The sequence below is a fragment of the Sphaerodactylus townsendi genome, linkage group LG06 (genome assembly GCF_021028975.2).
Source record: "Sphaerodactylus townsendi isolate TG3544 linkage group LG06, MPM_Stown_v2.3, whole genome shotgun sequence".
NCBI lineage: Eukaryota > Metazoa > Chordata > Lepidosauria > Squamata > Sphaerodactylidae > Sphaerodactylus > Sphaerodactylus townsendi.
The window spans coordinates 112206791-112222969 of NC_059430.1; the positions used below are offsets into that span (position 1 = coordinate 112206791).

Below are 16179 nucleotides of genomic sequence, written 5' to 3' on the forward strand. Positions count from 1 at the left end.
AAGAAATGGCTGGACAAGATGGCTGACATGTGTAACATCATTTCTTTTCCCCTTCTACGTGCCTTTTTGAGCATCTGTTTGCCTTCCCTATGGGTAATACTCTGGGAAGAGGTTCCTCTGCCTGAGCCAAGTTCTGTGCTAGGAGACCTCTGAAATGTCACAGTGAAACCCAGCTGAACAATTCTAGGCCCAAAGGTGACCTCAAACCCTTTTTTCGCTTAGGAGAGCCCATTTCAGGCAGTTGCAAAATGGAAACAGCAACAAGAGAAACAACGCAAAGTACACCAGTCAAAGGTGGTCTCTGCAGAAGTAATCCAAGTTCTCCAATGAAGTAATCCGAAGGCCCAGCTCCAGTGGGATTCTGATTGACCGGGGCGTGTCATGAGCAGGCACAATGATAATCTCTTTGCCTTCAGCGTAGACAGTACTGTGACACTCTTGTCTACAAGAGCCTCACCAAGTGCCAGAAATCACGTGAAATACCTCACGCATGAGAGTCAATGCACCAGTTTGCAGGAGGCATTCGTCCAGGACATCTCATTGCTAAAAAAAACAGCTGTGGCTAACTCAAGCACCACTCCAAGGAAGCATTCAGAAGGTAACTGAGATTGCTACCTGTTTGTCTCCTTGCACTGTTCCAGGTTCTTTGAATGCTCCCTGTGCCAGAACACGATGCGACTGTTCCTATGCATTTTGCTTTTAAAAAGTGATAAACAGTAGAGGTTTCTTCTACCCTCCTTGTTAAAAATTTCGCAGATCGATTAGAAACAGAGAAAGAGGCTGGGTGAGAAGAAGAGAGAAAGAACGGCGTCGTGACAAAGAAATGGCGAGGCACTCGCGGTTTATTTTATGCATAGAATTCCTCCTGCTTGTCAGGTTTTTGGTACGTGACGCTCGCCTGTTTCGGTTCTTCCAATGTATAGCTCCCTTCGTCTTTCTTTTTCATCCGGTAGATCAACAGCATCACCAGGAAGGCGGCGAAGAGGGCTCCTACGACCCCACCCACAATCACAGCTGTTAAGCAGAATGCAAAACAAAAAGTGTTAGCAATATATAAGAAGGAAAAGGAGGAAGTTAAGATCTTGTCTTATGTACGTTAGCTAAGAAGAAGACAAAGGGAGCTTTGCTTTGGGGTGGAATGGCCATTGAATTTAGAAAGTTCCGAGGATGGGGTGGTGGCAACCAGGAACAAGTCAAGAGCTTTGCCAGTATCACAGGAATTTGGTCTGGACCCATTATGAACCAGGGTACCAGCTCCTTCCCATTGGGTGAAGAAGCAGAGGACTTTGAGGAGGAAGCAGCTGATGTTCCAAGACACAGAATCCTCCAGAGGACCTCCAGCTGACCCCGCCCCCCTGAGATCCAAGAGACTGAGTCAACTTTTCACCCTGGGAAACAGCACTGACTGTTTCCTGAGACTCAGAGTCCATAACTGGGGGCTGCCCTTCAACTCTCTCTTCAACTGACCCCATCTCCCCATGATGATGACTTTAAGGGCAAGCTGTCTGTTCCATAGAGGCGGGGCTTGTACCATTCTCCATGTAGCAGCACTTCAGGCACTCAAGTCGGCCTTTTTACAAATACCACCTAAGCCAGTGGTGGCGAACCTTTGGCACTCCAGATGTTAAGGACTACAATTCCCATCAGCCCCTTCCAGCATGGCCAATTGGCCATACTGGCAGGGGCTGATGGGAATTGTAGTCCATAACATCTGGAGTGCCAAAGGTTCGCCACCATGGACCTAAGCTATTTGCTCCACTAAATCCAGCCCATGTGATCAGCCCCATGGAACTTTTAATTGACTCTGCAGACCTCAGCCCTGAGGAAGGCAGGACCTTCCAGATCACCAGTGATGGCTAGCAGATCACCAATTCCCTCCTCTTGCCTATCACTGTTGGCACTGCTGGAACGGGCTGATAAGATCCCTCCCCAACCAGCAAAGGGTACAGGTGGCTTTTAGGCCAATCAAGGTGAATAAACTCCGAAGTCTTAAATTAACTTAATGAATGTATCTTATTCTGGGGTTTTTTCCACTAAATATCAGATACTCCAGCAAATCATCAACATATGTACATTCTCAGCAGTCAATAAACATTCAAAATGAAACATCAAAGTTAATAATCCAACTCAAAAACAGCTTTTTATAAGTTCATTGATATGCGCATATCCTACCGCCTAACACTGTAAGTCTGCTTGTTTTCTGACTGCCGTAGAACAAACCCTATTACATTGCTCATTTGTTTTTTCCATCGGTAAACAGACAGAACTTGATTATACTACAATCTCTTGCTTGATGCTCAGTGAAAGACGGGCCTACTCAAATAACCAGTTTTTTAAAATATACAAAATCAATACTTGGATCTACGAAATGCGAAAGCACTTCTCTGAGAGAAACTTGAGGCATTCAGTTTCCTTTATAGCACCAAATCCATCCATCTAGCCACCTATCCATTCACCTATCTATCCACCTATCTATTCATCTATCCATCCATCTATATCTGTCTCTCTCAACAGATAGGCAGATGGGAAAAGATATAGAAATACACGCGCACATTCCTGCTGACTCTCTAGTTTCATGCTCTTCTTGGTGTAGTCCAAATGTTTGTTCAGGTTTTCAAAGCTAACCACGCCTTACCTATGAGCACTTCTTTTCTCTCCAGTATGTTTTTCTGAGGAAGCTGTGCAGCAGAGTTTCCAGAGTCTATCGTATTGTCTGTAATATAAAGGCTGCAAACCCGGTTGTTCTTTGTTGGCCTGACCCTGCTGCTGAGGCAGCCAGGGCATTACTGCATTACCGAGCTCTGTCCGAGTGGTATCCTCCTCCTCGTGGATTTCAAAATCTCCGCTGACAGAGACTTCCACTTCATTATTCAGCGCTGTGGAAAGGGTCACATCCGGAAACTCAGTCTGCAAGAGAAAATAAACAGGATATCGAGAGTGAGAAGAAGAGAAAGGGAGATCCCTTCCTTTCATTGCACAAAAGAGGGACCTGTCAGTCAGAGGTCCACAACCCTGTGGCTCTAGAGGCAAATGGGGCTCAGAATTCAATTAAGGTTGCCCTCTTTTAAAAGAAAATGAAACCTTTAAGGGTTATTAGTGTTGGATTTGACAGCCTTGCATGCAGCAGCATGGAATTCTGGGAGATATTAATGAACATTCTAAAGGTGACAGTTGGAAACAGTTGCTCCCTGACTCTGGCTTTGAAGGAAAGAAGATGTTGTGTGCTAATTACATATTAAGCAAAGCCTCTCTATTAGAAAATGTTTAATATTGTAGACTATACTTGAGCTGTAACCAAATGGTGAACTGTGAATGTATCGATCCTTATACTCAGAAGGTGATGCTGTTTGCTTATGTGATAGTCTATTTCTCTCTCCAGTTTATTAAAGTTCTCTTTTTGTTAATGGTTTCTGAGAGTAAAGGAGGCTGCGATACTACCGAGATAACTGTTTCTTATAAAGTGGCCGGTATTCACCCTGCTCGTTGCATTATGAGAAGGCTTTCACGTCCAGAATCACTGGGGTGCTGTGTGGTTTCCGGACTGGTCTAGAACACGGCCATACAGCCCGGAAACCACACAGCACCCCATTCTGCTCATTGTTCTGCAAACAGGATTATATACAGAAATAAGTGTTGACCTTCAATTAAAGGGGTAGGTAAGATGCTAGAATAGCCAGTTTCAGAAGGAAAGAATAGGCAAAAAAATATTATTATGGATTCAAGCAGCCCAATCCAGTTGGGAGTGCAGAATGAATGAAGAAGGTGGCCCTCCTGACTGGCATAAGTGGTGGTTATGCTGGCCAGGAGAGCAAACAGGGAGGTGGCTGGACTCACCTCCATACGCTGCTTCCAAAGTTGGCTCCCACTAGGCTTTTGCCCCAGGGACGCTGGCGGTGGGGAGGATGAACTTTCACCACCCTTTTGAGTGGTGTAATTCTGTTTTCCCCTATAGAGTGTTTTCAAATGGCTGGGGCAGCTTTTTGTTTCTTCTGCCTCCCCACCCCATCTGAAAGCCTTCTGGAGGCAGCAGGATGCTGTCCCCAGTCGCCTCTGAGATCTAGACTGAATTGTTAGGAGATGCTTTACAGAAAGGGAGATGATGGAGGTGAACAGTTACCAGGAACCCAAGTCCAAACTATGCACAGATTTATGCCATTAGGCTAAAACAGGGGTCTGCAACCTGCAGCTCTCCAGACTACAATTCCCATCTACAAGTCCCATGGACTACAATTCCCATCAGCCCCTGCCAGCACGGCCAATTGGCCATGCTGGCAGGGGCTGATGGGAATTGTAGTCCATGAACATCTGGAGAGCCACAGGTTGCAGACCCCAGGGCTAAAACTATCGTGCAGGATGCTCCTCCAAACGTATTCCTTATCTTGAGATCTCCTGTATGCTACTTCCTAATACAAGACTTGCAACCACCGACATCTGGTCTGCAAAACTTTGCTGATTATTATTCCACATGCGAATGTTTCCAGGGCAAAGTTTTAGGCACTCAAAGGCAAAGGTTCAGGCACTCAAAGGCACTGGCTTTTTGTTGACCTTTCACTCTGAATTTTGACACCTCTTGGTTCTTTGGTGTAGTGGTTAAGAGAAAGACCTCCCCCTGCAAAGTGTCCTAGTCATGCCAATCTGCCATTTTACCCACCCGCGCTTCCTCCTCCTCTCCACAGAACCTCCATTTGGCAAGGTTGCCTGCCACTTTTGTGTGTGCGTGTGTGTGCTGTCTGGTCTTTGACAGACCGTGTCAATTTCATAACAATTTCACAAGACCTATCACTCCAGTGACAGACCTTCAGGATTAAAAGAAAAAAGAAAACCCTTCTGATCATTTTGAAACAGTGGCCCAAAGAGTGGGAGAAAGTGCTGTTGTGTGGGTGGGAGAAGGCTGGGAGGAGCAAGAGAACCCAAAGAAAGCTTAACACCCAGTGAGCTCCTTCGCTTTCCCTGCAAAGGGAGTGAAAAAGCTGCACTTTAACAGGTTTCGGAAGCCACAGGACCCAAGAGCACAGCGAGCTCCCTGATCTGAGAGTGGATCAGTGGATTCCGAAGAGGGGAAAACGTGTCTAACCGAGTATCAAACCCAAAGGGAATGTATGCTCAACGCAAAGACCACAAGTGGCTGTGAAGAAAGTGTATATATTCCTTTAAAATTACTTAGAGATCATTTATCTTGTATATTGGGTCTTTTATGAGGCAACCATTTGGTTTTGCGAGGCCATTTACAATGCAACCATTTGGCCTCGCTAAAGTTGTAAACTGTGTTTGTGTTTAGTTTAAGTGGTGCTATTCTTTAGATAATGGAAGTGGCTTTTACAAGGCCACAGTCGAAACCGGACAGATAGGGCTTAATTGCCAAAAATGCTCAGGTGGGGGTCACCTCTTTCATCATCCAGAAGATTGGACTTTATTCGACACCCAGTGGTTTAATTACTAGTCAAATGGTCTAGATGAGCCAATTCTATAAAACCCCTGACACCATTTTAGAGAGATTCATAAAAGATTCTTCGGAAGATTTTCTCGTGGTTGTTCTGCTGCCTTAGGCTGAATAGCCTTGTATTGTATTGTTTTTATACTTTGTGTACAGATGAGAGAGAACTGATCTTATCATTCCTTTTCCTTTTCCTTTTAATAAAATTTCAAAATCTCGACAGTTTGAGAGTACAGTGGAACCTCGGTTATTGTTGCCATCGGTTTTTTGTCGATTTCGGTTGTTGTCGGGTTTTTTTCAAAGCCAAGTTGCCTCGGTTTTCGTTCGTCACCTTGATTTTCGTTGGTTTTTGTAGACGCGTGCGTATTAATTTTGCAACGAAAACCAGCAACACACACACACACACACGCTGCTTCATTGCTTTCCAATGGGAGCCTCGGTTTTGGTCGGTTTCAGTTTTCACCGAGGTATTCCAGACGAATTGCCAACGAAAACCAAGGTTCCACTATATCCAGTGGTGGGATCCAAAATTTTTGATAACAGGTTCCGATGGTGGTGGGATTCAAACAGTGGCACCGCCGCACACACGCACCCCCAGTCCCTATTGGGCAGGGAGGTTGCTTTAGTAGCCCCTTCTCGGCACTCAGAAAAAATTAGTAACCACTTCTAGAGAAGTGGTGAGAACTGGTTGGATCCCACCTCTGACTGTATCTGCACAAAGAACCCAGGTTATGGTAATTTACCGGTCAGGCACCCAACCTTGGGTAACCTTTTTCACAATTGCCACTGTGTTCTATTTGTTCATTTACGTATGGTGTTTGCACTTAAGAGAGTTTTGCAACATAATGGGTATCTTTACTTCACTATGCCCTTCCATGAGCACTAGAAGTATGTACAGAATCCTTCTGTAAATGCCAATGGGGACAGTTAGCAGAGAGGCAACAGAGAGGAAGAGGAGCATTCAGTTAACCACCATACATTTTTGTTCTAAAAAGCAGACAATCCCTCTCTTCAGTCTTCATTTCAGGTGTGTTGAGAACCAAACAAACACGGATGCTTCTGTGATAACTAGTTTGGCCTTGAACCTCCTGGCTGGTTACCAGAAGAAAGGGAAAGCTAAGTGAAGAAACCTCTCCCCCTTCTTATCCACCCTCTGCCTCTCTACTTCTTTTCTCTTCCCTTTCTCCAATAACCTCGTCACTGCTTGGCTGGTACCTCCACCCTCAAAGGCTTTTCTGAAAGCGAGATCACATGACCTCGCTGGCTGCCATTATCCTTTTTTGTAACAAAGCTCAACTGAAGGACAGAAGCAGCCCAGAGCTACCTATGAAGCAAGAGATTACATTTTGAAGACAAATTACTGCTGTTCCGTTAAAGCATGCTTCAGTAAGACCTTCCCTGATTGAATAATGTGCATGACAGTGAGGAACAGTGGCAAATGAACCCATTCTCTCTGTCTTTCTTCCTCCTCAATATCCTCGAGCAAGACAATCAGCAGTGAGGACTTGCTGCTAAAATGGAGGTATCATATGTCATCACAGACCACTCAGGTACATTTGAAGTTCTATAAAGGGTACCCTTTGCTAAGCTGCAGTGTCACTTGATAACCACACATGAAGGTGGCAGTAGAGAGCAATCCAGCAGCAGCCTCCTTTGGCAAACTACCACAATAGGAGGGTTGCCAGGCTTCCCGGATTGATACTGCTGAACATCTTTGTACAGAACTTAAGAGGGATAAAAGACAGAAGTTAAAGGCTGTTTTAATTGGGAGTAGGAAAACTTAACAATCCAGGTCACGAATATAGGGACAGTGAGTACATTCTAAATTTTTTTGGTCCTACTGCAACCTGACTTCAGGAAGGAAAGGCAGCATGGTGTAACCCCATGGTTCTTAACCTGGGGGTCGGGACCCCTTTGGGGGTTGAATGACCCTTTCACAGGGGTCGCCTAAGACTCTCTGCATCAGTGTTCTCCATCTGTAAAATGGATCAATGTTAGGGTTGGGGGTCACCACAACATGAGGAACTGTATTAAAGGGTTGCGGCATTAGGAAGGTTGAGAATCACTGGTGTAACCCAATCTCATCAGATCTTGGAAACAAAGCAAAATCAGTGCTCAGATGAGAGACTACTAAGGAAAGCTCTGCAGAAGAAGGCAGTAACAAACCACCTCTACTTCAGACTTGGTTTGAAAAAACCCTTCCTAACATCACTGAAAGTCCATGGTACAGTTCGATCTCATCAGTGTTTGGAAACTAAGCAAGGCTGGTATTTTGGTGCGAGGCCCCAAGGAAAGCTCTGAAGAGGAAGGCAATGGCAAACCACCTCTGCTTCTCTTTTACCTTGAAAGCCCCTTGCTGGCATTACCATAAATTGGTTGCAATTTGACAGCACATACATATGTAACCTAGTTTTTCTGATGTAAGATTCTTAGTGAACCAGCAGCTCTTTGGATTGCATCTTGTTCTGAACCCATCTCTCTTGGGAACATGCCCCTATTTCATTCTGTTGTGTATATATATCAGCTTGAAGTAGTTATTCTCTTATGCATCTGATGAAGTTAGCTCTGACTCAGGAAAGCTTGAACTTTCTTTTTAGTCTTTAAACACCCTCTCACAGATATGCCTTCATGATGGCTAGATTGAACTCTTTTCCATTGTCTGTTCTTTTCAAAATATTCTTTCGTGTTCCATACTCCAAGCAACTCAGCGCTTGGAGAAGAAGAGAAGAAGGAGAGTTTGGAGATATATCCCACCTTTCTCTCTTTTAAGAAATCTTAAGGCAGTTTACAAGCTCCTTTCCCTTCCTCTCTCCACAACAGACACCTTGTGAAGCAGGTGGGGCTGAGAGAGTTCCAAAGAACTGTGACTAGCCCAAGATCACCCAGCAGGCTTCACGGGGAGGAGCAGGGAAACAAATTTGGTTCACCAGATAAGACTTTGACACTCATGTGGAGGAGTGGGGAATCAAATCCAGTTCTTCAGATTAGAGTCTACCTGCTCTTAACCATTACACTGCTATGCCAGATTATATTTCTCACATACTTTTTGACTGTTCACTGTTCACCTGTGTGAATAACTAATCCCTCCAGCTGTTCAAGCTAAACCAGCCCCAAGCAAGAAGAAGCAACTTTCTATTCTCTTGTCTGCTAAGGATCCAGCTACTACATTTCTGTCACAGTGTGGCGATTCCTCTCCCCCTCCTGTGGCCGCGGCTGACAAGCCGTCCCACCGTCCCTTTCCGAGGTGATGGACTCCTCGTCTGTGGCCCCAGTCTTTGGGGCTCTCAATGTGGTCAGCTGCCTAAACCACAGGGTGCTCATCGAGGGGTGAGGGCAGCCCTCACTCCCTGGGATTCCTTCCTACTGGTGTTTGGGAGTGGCTGTCCCCCTACTGGGGTCTGCTGCCCCCTTCCCAGCCAGCTTCTCTCCCCTCCTTGGACTCCTCTCTTCCCCCACCAAGGCACCTCCGCACTCCCCTTCACTCTCTCTCACTCCTCCTCCTTCTGCTCCTTCACTCTCTCTCACTCTTCGTTCTGCTCCTCCACTCTCTCTCACTCCTCCTTCCTCTGCTTCGTCGCTCTTTCTCTCTCTGGTCCACCTCCCTTCCCCCACGATGCTTTCCCTGACCTCCCTGGGCTCCCGCACAACCCTCCCACGCCCTGCTGCAGCCAGCCTCGCTCTCCTGGTGGCTCTCGCCTTTTGAAGGCTTCCCGGGTCTTCGGGGGCGTTCCCAGCCGCGTTGTCGTCCCAGCCGCGCCCCGTTGATCGCGGGAGGCGCGGCAGCTGCCGGCTAAGCCGCAGCTGCCCCTCGTCGCGCCCGTCGTCCGCCGGCTCCGCCCCCCCGCTGGCGCTTCTGCCGCGGGTCAGGGCGTTGCGCCGGCCGACTGCCGTCGCTCTGGCGGCCCCGCCCCCCCGGCCATCGAAGTCCGGGGCGAGCCGGCGCGGCGACCCCCGGACACACAGATACTAAAAATGAAGTCTTGTTAAAACAAGAAAGTGGCAGAGCTGTTTAATCCACAATTGTACTTCTTTTTATAACCTATTAATTTTAATGCTTAATAATAACTTTTTTTAATGTCAATAAAGGTATCTGAATCTGTATCTGGCTTCAAAGGGTCACTGGACACCTGTTTCATTCCGTTCTTCCACAAAGGCTGAGCGCTGAAAACTTACAACATCTGTACCAAAATAAACGAATTTATTATATAGCGCACACAATGAATTTAGTTAAACGCAAGGCCTGAGTTTCAGGCTGCACCTTTAAAAATCAGTGGAAATTGTGGTACGTATCCCAAACGCTGTTGTTGATGCAATTATGTCAGGGACCAACAAATGACCATATGCGTACCTCCCAGATCCTAGCCCAACCCTCCAATCACACTGATTCAAGGAGGAAATCAAGCACTGACGTCTTTAGAAGCGTCCTGTTTGATCAGACCAGCAGCTCATCCAGTCCAGCAGCCTGTTTCCCACAACGAGCAACCAGTTGCCCTAAAACAGGGGTGTCCAACTCTGGCGCTTCAGGTATTTATGGACTTCAGATATTCACGGAGCAGCAGTGGCGTAGTGGTTAAGAGCAAGTGCATTCTAATCTGGAGGAACCGGGTTTGATTCCCAGCTCTGCCGCCTGAGCTGTGGAGGCTTATCTGGGGAATTCAGATTAGCCTGTACACTCCCACACACGCCAGCTGGGTGGCCTTGGGCTAGTCACAGCTTTTCGGAGCTCTCTCAGCCCCATCAACCTCACAGGGTGTTTGTTGTGAGGGGGGGAAGAGCAAGGTGATTGTAAGCCCCTTTGAGTCTCCTGCAGGAGGGAAAGGGGGGATATAAATCCAAACTCCTCCTCCTCCTCCTCCTCCTCTTCTTCTTCTTCTTCTTCTTCTTCTTCTTCTTCTTCTTCTTCTTCTTCTTCTTCTTCTTCTTCTTCTTCTTCTTCTTCTTCTTCTTCTTCTTCTTCTTCTTCTTCTTCTTCTTCTTCTTCTTCTTCTTCTTCTGGCCATGCCAGCAGGGGCTGATGGGAATTGTAGTCCATGAACATCTGAAGCGCCAGAGTTGGACACCTCTTCCCTAAAAGGTCGATACAAGGCACAGAGACTAAATCTTTCCGCTGATGCTGCCTTCCAGCACTGGTAATTCAGAGGTTTACTGTCTCTGGGTTTGGGAGTTCCCTTTAATCACAGCAGCTGGTCGCCATTAATGGACCCCTTTTCCCACGAATCAATGTAATCCCCCTTTAAAACCATCTATGCAAGGAAAGTTTCCTGTAGCACACAGAGCAATGTTTCTTCTGCCTGTTTGGGTCAATGGCCAGGAGGGGGAGGCAGAGACCGATGACTCCCGCGCACACACGCCCCCCTCCACCAACAGGCCTTGCCAGGCAGGAAGACAGAGCTTCGGATGTGGGGAAAGGTAGCATTGTGAGATTTTTTTATTTTAGGACCAAAGAGAAGGTGCCTGCATCAGAAGACAGAGCTATCCAGCAGGGGTTCATATTAAATGTCCTGGAAATGGTTTATAATGGAGGTAATTAGCGATCATCCTCACTCAGGAGAGAGAAGCCCACAGAGATCACAAAAGGAGTGGAATTTTTCCGGGCACAACCTCGAAACATCCTGAACAGGGGGTGTGCATGGGAGGGAGATATTGTGGAAATATTGATGTCAGAAGCTCTTAGATAACATCACATGGTGAAATGTCCCCATATGTTCCCACCGCCTCTGCATCAGCTGAGAGTTAGAAAACACAGGAGAAAGGAAGATATTGCATATAGTGAGTTGGAACAAGACTAAAACGTCCCCTAACAGGGGAGGTGTAATTTTCCCCTCGCTGTTGTGGACCCCAAATTTGCCCTCATGCCATTCCCAAGGTCTCTTGTTCCACAGGAGCAGCATTTCAGGGAAATAAGTTGGCTAGAGTAGAAGGGGGGGAGGCTCTGTTCCACTGATAAAACTACCTTCCTGAGAACAAGAATGGTGTAGTGCCGTGGTGGCGAACCTTTGGCACTCCAGATGTTATGGACTACAATTCCCATCAGTTCCTGCCAGCATGGCCAATTGGCCATGCTGGCAGGAGCTGATGGGAATTGTAGTCCATAGCATCTGGAGTGCCAAAGGTTAGCCACCACTGGTGTAGTGGTTAACAGCAGGTGCACTCTAATCTGGAGAACTGGGTCTGATTCCCCGCTCTGCCACTTGAGCTGCGGAGGCTTATCTGGTGAACCAGTTTGTATACTCCAACACATGCCAACTGGGTGACCTGGGGCATGTTGCCCTACCCTTCATACCCTGACTCATGAAAATATGAACTTCATATGATTTTTATACAACATGTATTGGAAAATGCCAAACAGTCGCGCGCACGCGCGTGTGTGTGTGTGTGCGTGTGTGTGTAGTAGATTGTCCAAAAGCTAAGAACAGCTCAAATTGGGAAAAAAGGTCTGTTTGCAAGATTAGATCACTGAATGAGTTATTCCACTCAATAGAATCTGGAAGTCTCATGGACCATGGACATACATCTTGATTACCACAACACGCTGAGATTCCTGCAACTCAAAGAGCCAAGGATACTCCCTGTTACAAGGTTTTACATTTCCTTTGCCTCTAGATATTATCTCCTTGACAATAGATCCTTTCCTAATGACAAACACCTCCGCCAAATTTGAATACCTGGGCAGAAACTCCAAGGAGTAACTCTGCATAAAGCCATTTAGAGCTTCCTTGATCCAATCAAGAAACAATTGGCACTATTATCCCAACCCTTGGAAACAATAGATGAGCCATTAATTAGGTCAAGCCCAGCAATCCCAGCATAGAAATCTCAAAAGATCCAGGAAAACAAAACTGAAATTTACCTGCTCCCGCCCCACACTGAGCAAAGGGATATAAAAGTTCTGTTCACCCAAGACTCAGCACTCCTTACTGGCTAACCTCTCTTGGTATAGTTGGTTTGAGACACGATATCGTCCTTCGCTTGGATTTCCATGCTGGCATAAGAATCCTTGCCTTCTTCGAGACTTCTTCAGTGAACTTAGGTAACGTATAGTCCCAGTTGCTCCCCTTCCTAATCTATCATCCAAACCTATCTTTTCCTCCCTGTTTATATCCATTAGGAACTGTGTGCATGCTTCTTCATGTCTTACTGTATGATTGTTTGCAACTAAAATTTATATAAAAATATTTAAATTTGGTCTCTTTTGCATTCTCTGTAGAACGTTTCAAAAGCCAATTCTGGTATAGCTGTCTAAAATATCCCACCTAGCCTGCCTCTCACACTTCCAAGCTGAGTTATTCCCCATTGCTACTTTAAAAGGTTCTCATACTGTTAAGCTAGGTAACAGACAAGTCACAGTTCTTCTGAGCTCTCTCAGCCCCACCTACTTCACAGGGTGTTTGTTGTGAGGGGGGAAGGGAAAGGAGTTTGTAAGCCCCTTTGAGTCTCCTTACAGGAGAGAAAGGGGGGATATAAATCCAACCCTCCTCCTCCTTCTTCTTCTTTAGTGGAAAATTTAGTCTGCATCCAGTTTGTCTGCCTGCCTGTCTATCTCTACCTCTATCTCTCCATCCTAAGATTTTCCAGGACCTCCCTGCCTAAATTTCCATGTAGCAACTACCATACTGCTGGCTTGTGAGTGATTTCTCCAGAGATGCCTGCTAAAATATATTTATTTATTTAGATTCTTAAATGCTGCCTTTCTTCCCAAGGAAAACTCAAGGCAGCTTACAGAACTGCTGTCTTTTCCACTTCTTCGTTCTTACATTAAGTTTCCCAGTGAGGTTCTATGGCAGAAGGGGATTCAAACCAGGGACTTCCAGGGTCTTACACTCTAGTCAAGAGGTCTGCAACCTGCGGCTCTCCAGATGTTCATGGACTACAATTTCCATCAGCCTCTGCCATGAACATCTGGAGAGCTGCAGGTTGCAGACCCCTGCTCTAATTACACCACACTGTGTTTCCTAGGGACTGACTGAAACAGTGAGTAAACACTTCTACCCTTTTTAAGAGAGCCAGCGTGGTAGGGGTTAAGAGCGGGTGGATTCTAATCTGGAGAACCGGGTTTGATTCCCCACTCCTTCACCTGAGTGGCAGAGACTTATCTGATTAACCAGATGTGTTTCCACACTCCTACTTTCCTTACAGGAGAGAAAGGGGTGATATAAATCCAAACAACAACAACAACTCCTCCTCCTCTTCTTCTTCTTCTTCTTAACACTCTGTAATAATTTTGGTTGTTGCTTTTTGTAAAACTATGTGGTCGAGTTAATATACAAGTATCACTCTACCTAGCAAATTTGACCCCATTTTTCTTGTAAGGATCACAGGGTTTTCCATTCCCCATTTCATCCTCACCACAACCCTGTGAGGTAGGTTAGGCTGAGAGTGTGCCAGTGGTCCAAAGTCACCCACTAAGCCCTACAGCAATCTGGGGATTTTTATCTGGGTCTTTCAAATATTCTTGGGTATATTCATGAAAATTGAAACCGATTATCCCAGGTCTATTTTATCCCCCTAACAACCCAGAAAGGTGGGTTAGATTGAGAGAGTGTGATTGGCTCAAGGTCATCAGAGACCTTCACGGGAGGCTGAAACTGATCCTAGACCCGTGGTGGCGAACCTTTGGCACTCCAGGTGTTATGGACTACAATTCCCATCAGCCCCTGCCAATTGGCCATGCTGGCAGGGGCTGATGGGAATTGTAGTCCATAACATCTGGAGTGCCAAAGGTTCACCACCACTGTCCTAGACCCACACTTTAACTACCACACAGAACTGGCTCTGGTATAAATAAATACATTGTAAGTAAACACTGCGTGACTGTGCCACCACAAATCACCACCTCACATGAAATAGATATTGCAGTCAGTTTTTAACCAGAAGAAAGTATGGGCCCCAATGCACTGTCAAAGCAGGCCAACAACCAACCCTGGTGCATTAACCTACCACCATATCTGAGGTCCATCTAAGTTTGACCGATAGCCAGATGGGACAGGACCATTTCCAAACACTGTCATCCAAAACATGGGCCTCCATCTCTAGCGATATTCCTCAACAAGAAGAAGAAGGGGAAGAGGAGGAGGAGTTTGGATTTATACCTCGCCTTTCTCACCTGTAAGGAGTCTCAAAGGGGCTTTCAAATTCCTTTTCCTTCCTCTCCCCACAATAGGCACCCTGTGATATAGAGAGCCCTGAGAGAACTGTGACTAGCCCAATGTCACCCAGCAGGCTTCACATGTAGCAGCAGGGAAACAAATCCAGTTCACCAGATTAGAGTCTGTCACTCAATTGGAGGAGTGGGGAATCAAACCTGGTTCTCTAGAGTAGAGTCCACTGCTCTTAGACAGTACGCCACGCTGGCTCTCCACACAGGCAGGCAGGCAGGTAATAACGGGATGCCAATCTAAAGCATTACTCTTCAGCTTAAGCTTCTCATTAAATATATCTGCTGTTATCAGGAGAACTAAAAAAATAATATTTTCTTTACACAATGAGTACTTAACTTGTGGAACTGACTGCCAATGCATGCAGTGATGTCCGTTCCACAGAATGTGCCAAACAGTCAGGTTCCAGATTAGAACTTGAGTAGAGCAAACAGCCTAGCAAAATATCTCCAAAATGGAAGAGTCCCTTGCAATTATTACTGTGGGTATCGTCGGCTTTCATTGCATTGTCTATACCTTGTAATCCACTTTATTTATAGTTTACCTGCCTTAGCCAGTTTGCTGTTTGGCCATTCTAATCCTCTAATCTGAGTCCTGTTGCATTGCTCGCCAGCCGTCATATGCTGTCTGATTAAAGGTAAAGGTGGGAAAACAATGGGCGTTTCCCCACTTACCTTTGCTGCCCTTTGCTGTGCGCTACACTCAACGCGCGGCATCTCTGGCGCGCACCCGGGTGTCCCCCACGCTCTGCGCGGGGTCATCAAAAGGCGCTGTTTTGAGGAGCACCAGGGATGCTGCGCGCTCAGGGGGCCCGAGAGAAGCGTCGGGGCGGCTGCAGTGTCGCCGCCCCCGTAGTGGGGAGTGCCAGGGGACCCCGCGCTACTTGAGGAGAGTAGCGCAGGGCTTAAGGTAAGTGGGGAAAGGGCCAATGTTCCAAAAAGAAGAAGGTCCACTACATCAACTACTCTGGTTATGCAAAGTAGTGGTTGGCTGGTCCTTGTGACACTCATGAAAACCCTCCCTCCCTTTCTCAAGTGGCTGTGCAGAATTCAGAATGGTCTTGTGACAATCAGTGGCACTCCTTCCCCTTATCTGATGGCTGTGCAGAATTCGTGGCAATTATGAAGCCATTTCCTCTGCTCCGCCCAGAGCAACATTTCAAATTTTGATAAGCTTCGCTTTTGTTTTTAAAAGCACTGGATCTACCATAACAGGAGCCTGATTTTTTTCTAATGAAAACTTTTACTAAATAGTAGAAAGGGGTGTGGAAAAATTACAGCCAGGTGCTCGTGTGGTTATAGACGTTAGGGCAGTGATGGCGAACCTTTTTGAGACTGAGTGCCCAAATTGCAACCCAAAAACCACTAATTTATTGCAAAGTGCCAACGCGGCAATTTAACCTGAATAACCCCCTCGAGCAGGGGCAAGTCTCACATGCGCCGCTCTGCACCTCTCTAGCATCTCTGCCGCCTCTGCGCCCCCCCCCCCCCCCACCGGGCAGCAGCCACCTGGAGCACAGGCACCAGGCCTGCCAGCCAAGTCCTCCCTGCTCGCTGAGGTGGTGCACGCACATCAAGTCCAGCGGCCCAG

The 16179-nt window shown here is 46.6% G+C and overlaps 1 protein-coding gene across 1 annotated transcript in view; it reads right to left on the reverse strand.

Moving 5' to 3' along the window:
* Window positions 1-824: 824 nt before the first annotated feature.
* Window positions 825-16179, reverse strand: part of SDC3 (syndecan 3) — a 132051-nt gene continuing 116696 nt past the window's right edge. Inside the window, 3 exon segments of the mRNA XM_048501630.1 lie at window positions 825-1014; window positions 2636-2753; window positions 2755-2907. Of these exon segments, the coding sequence (XP_048357587.1) occupies window positions 848-1014; window positions 2636-2753; window positions 2755-2907 (438 nt within the window). The 3' untranslated portion in view covers window positions 825-847.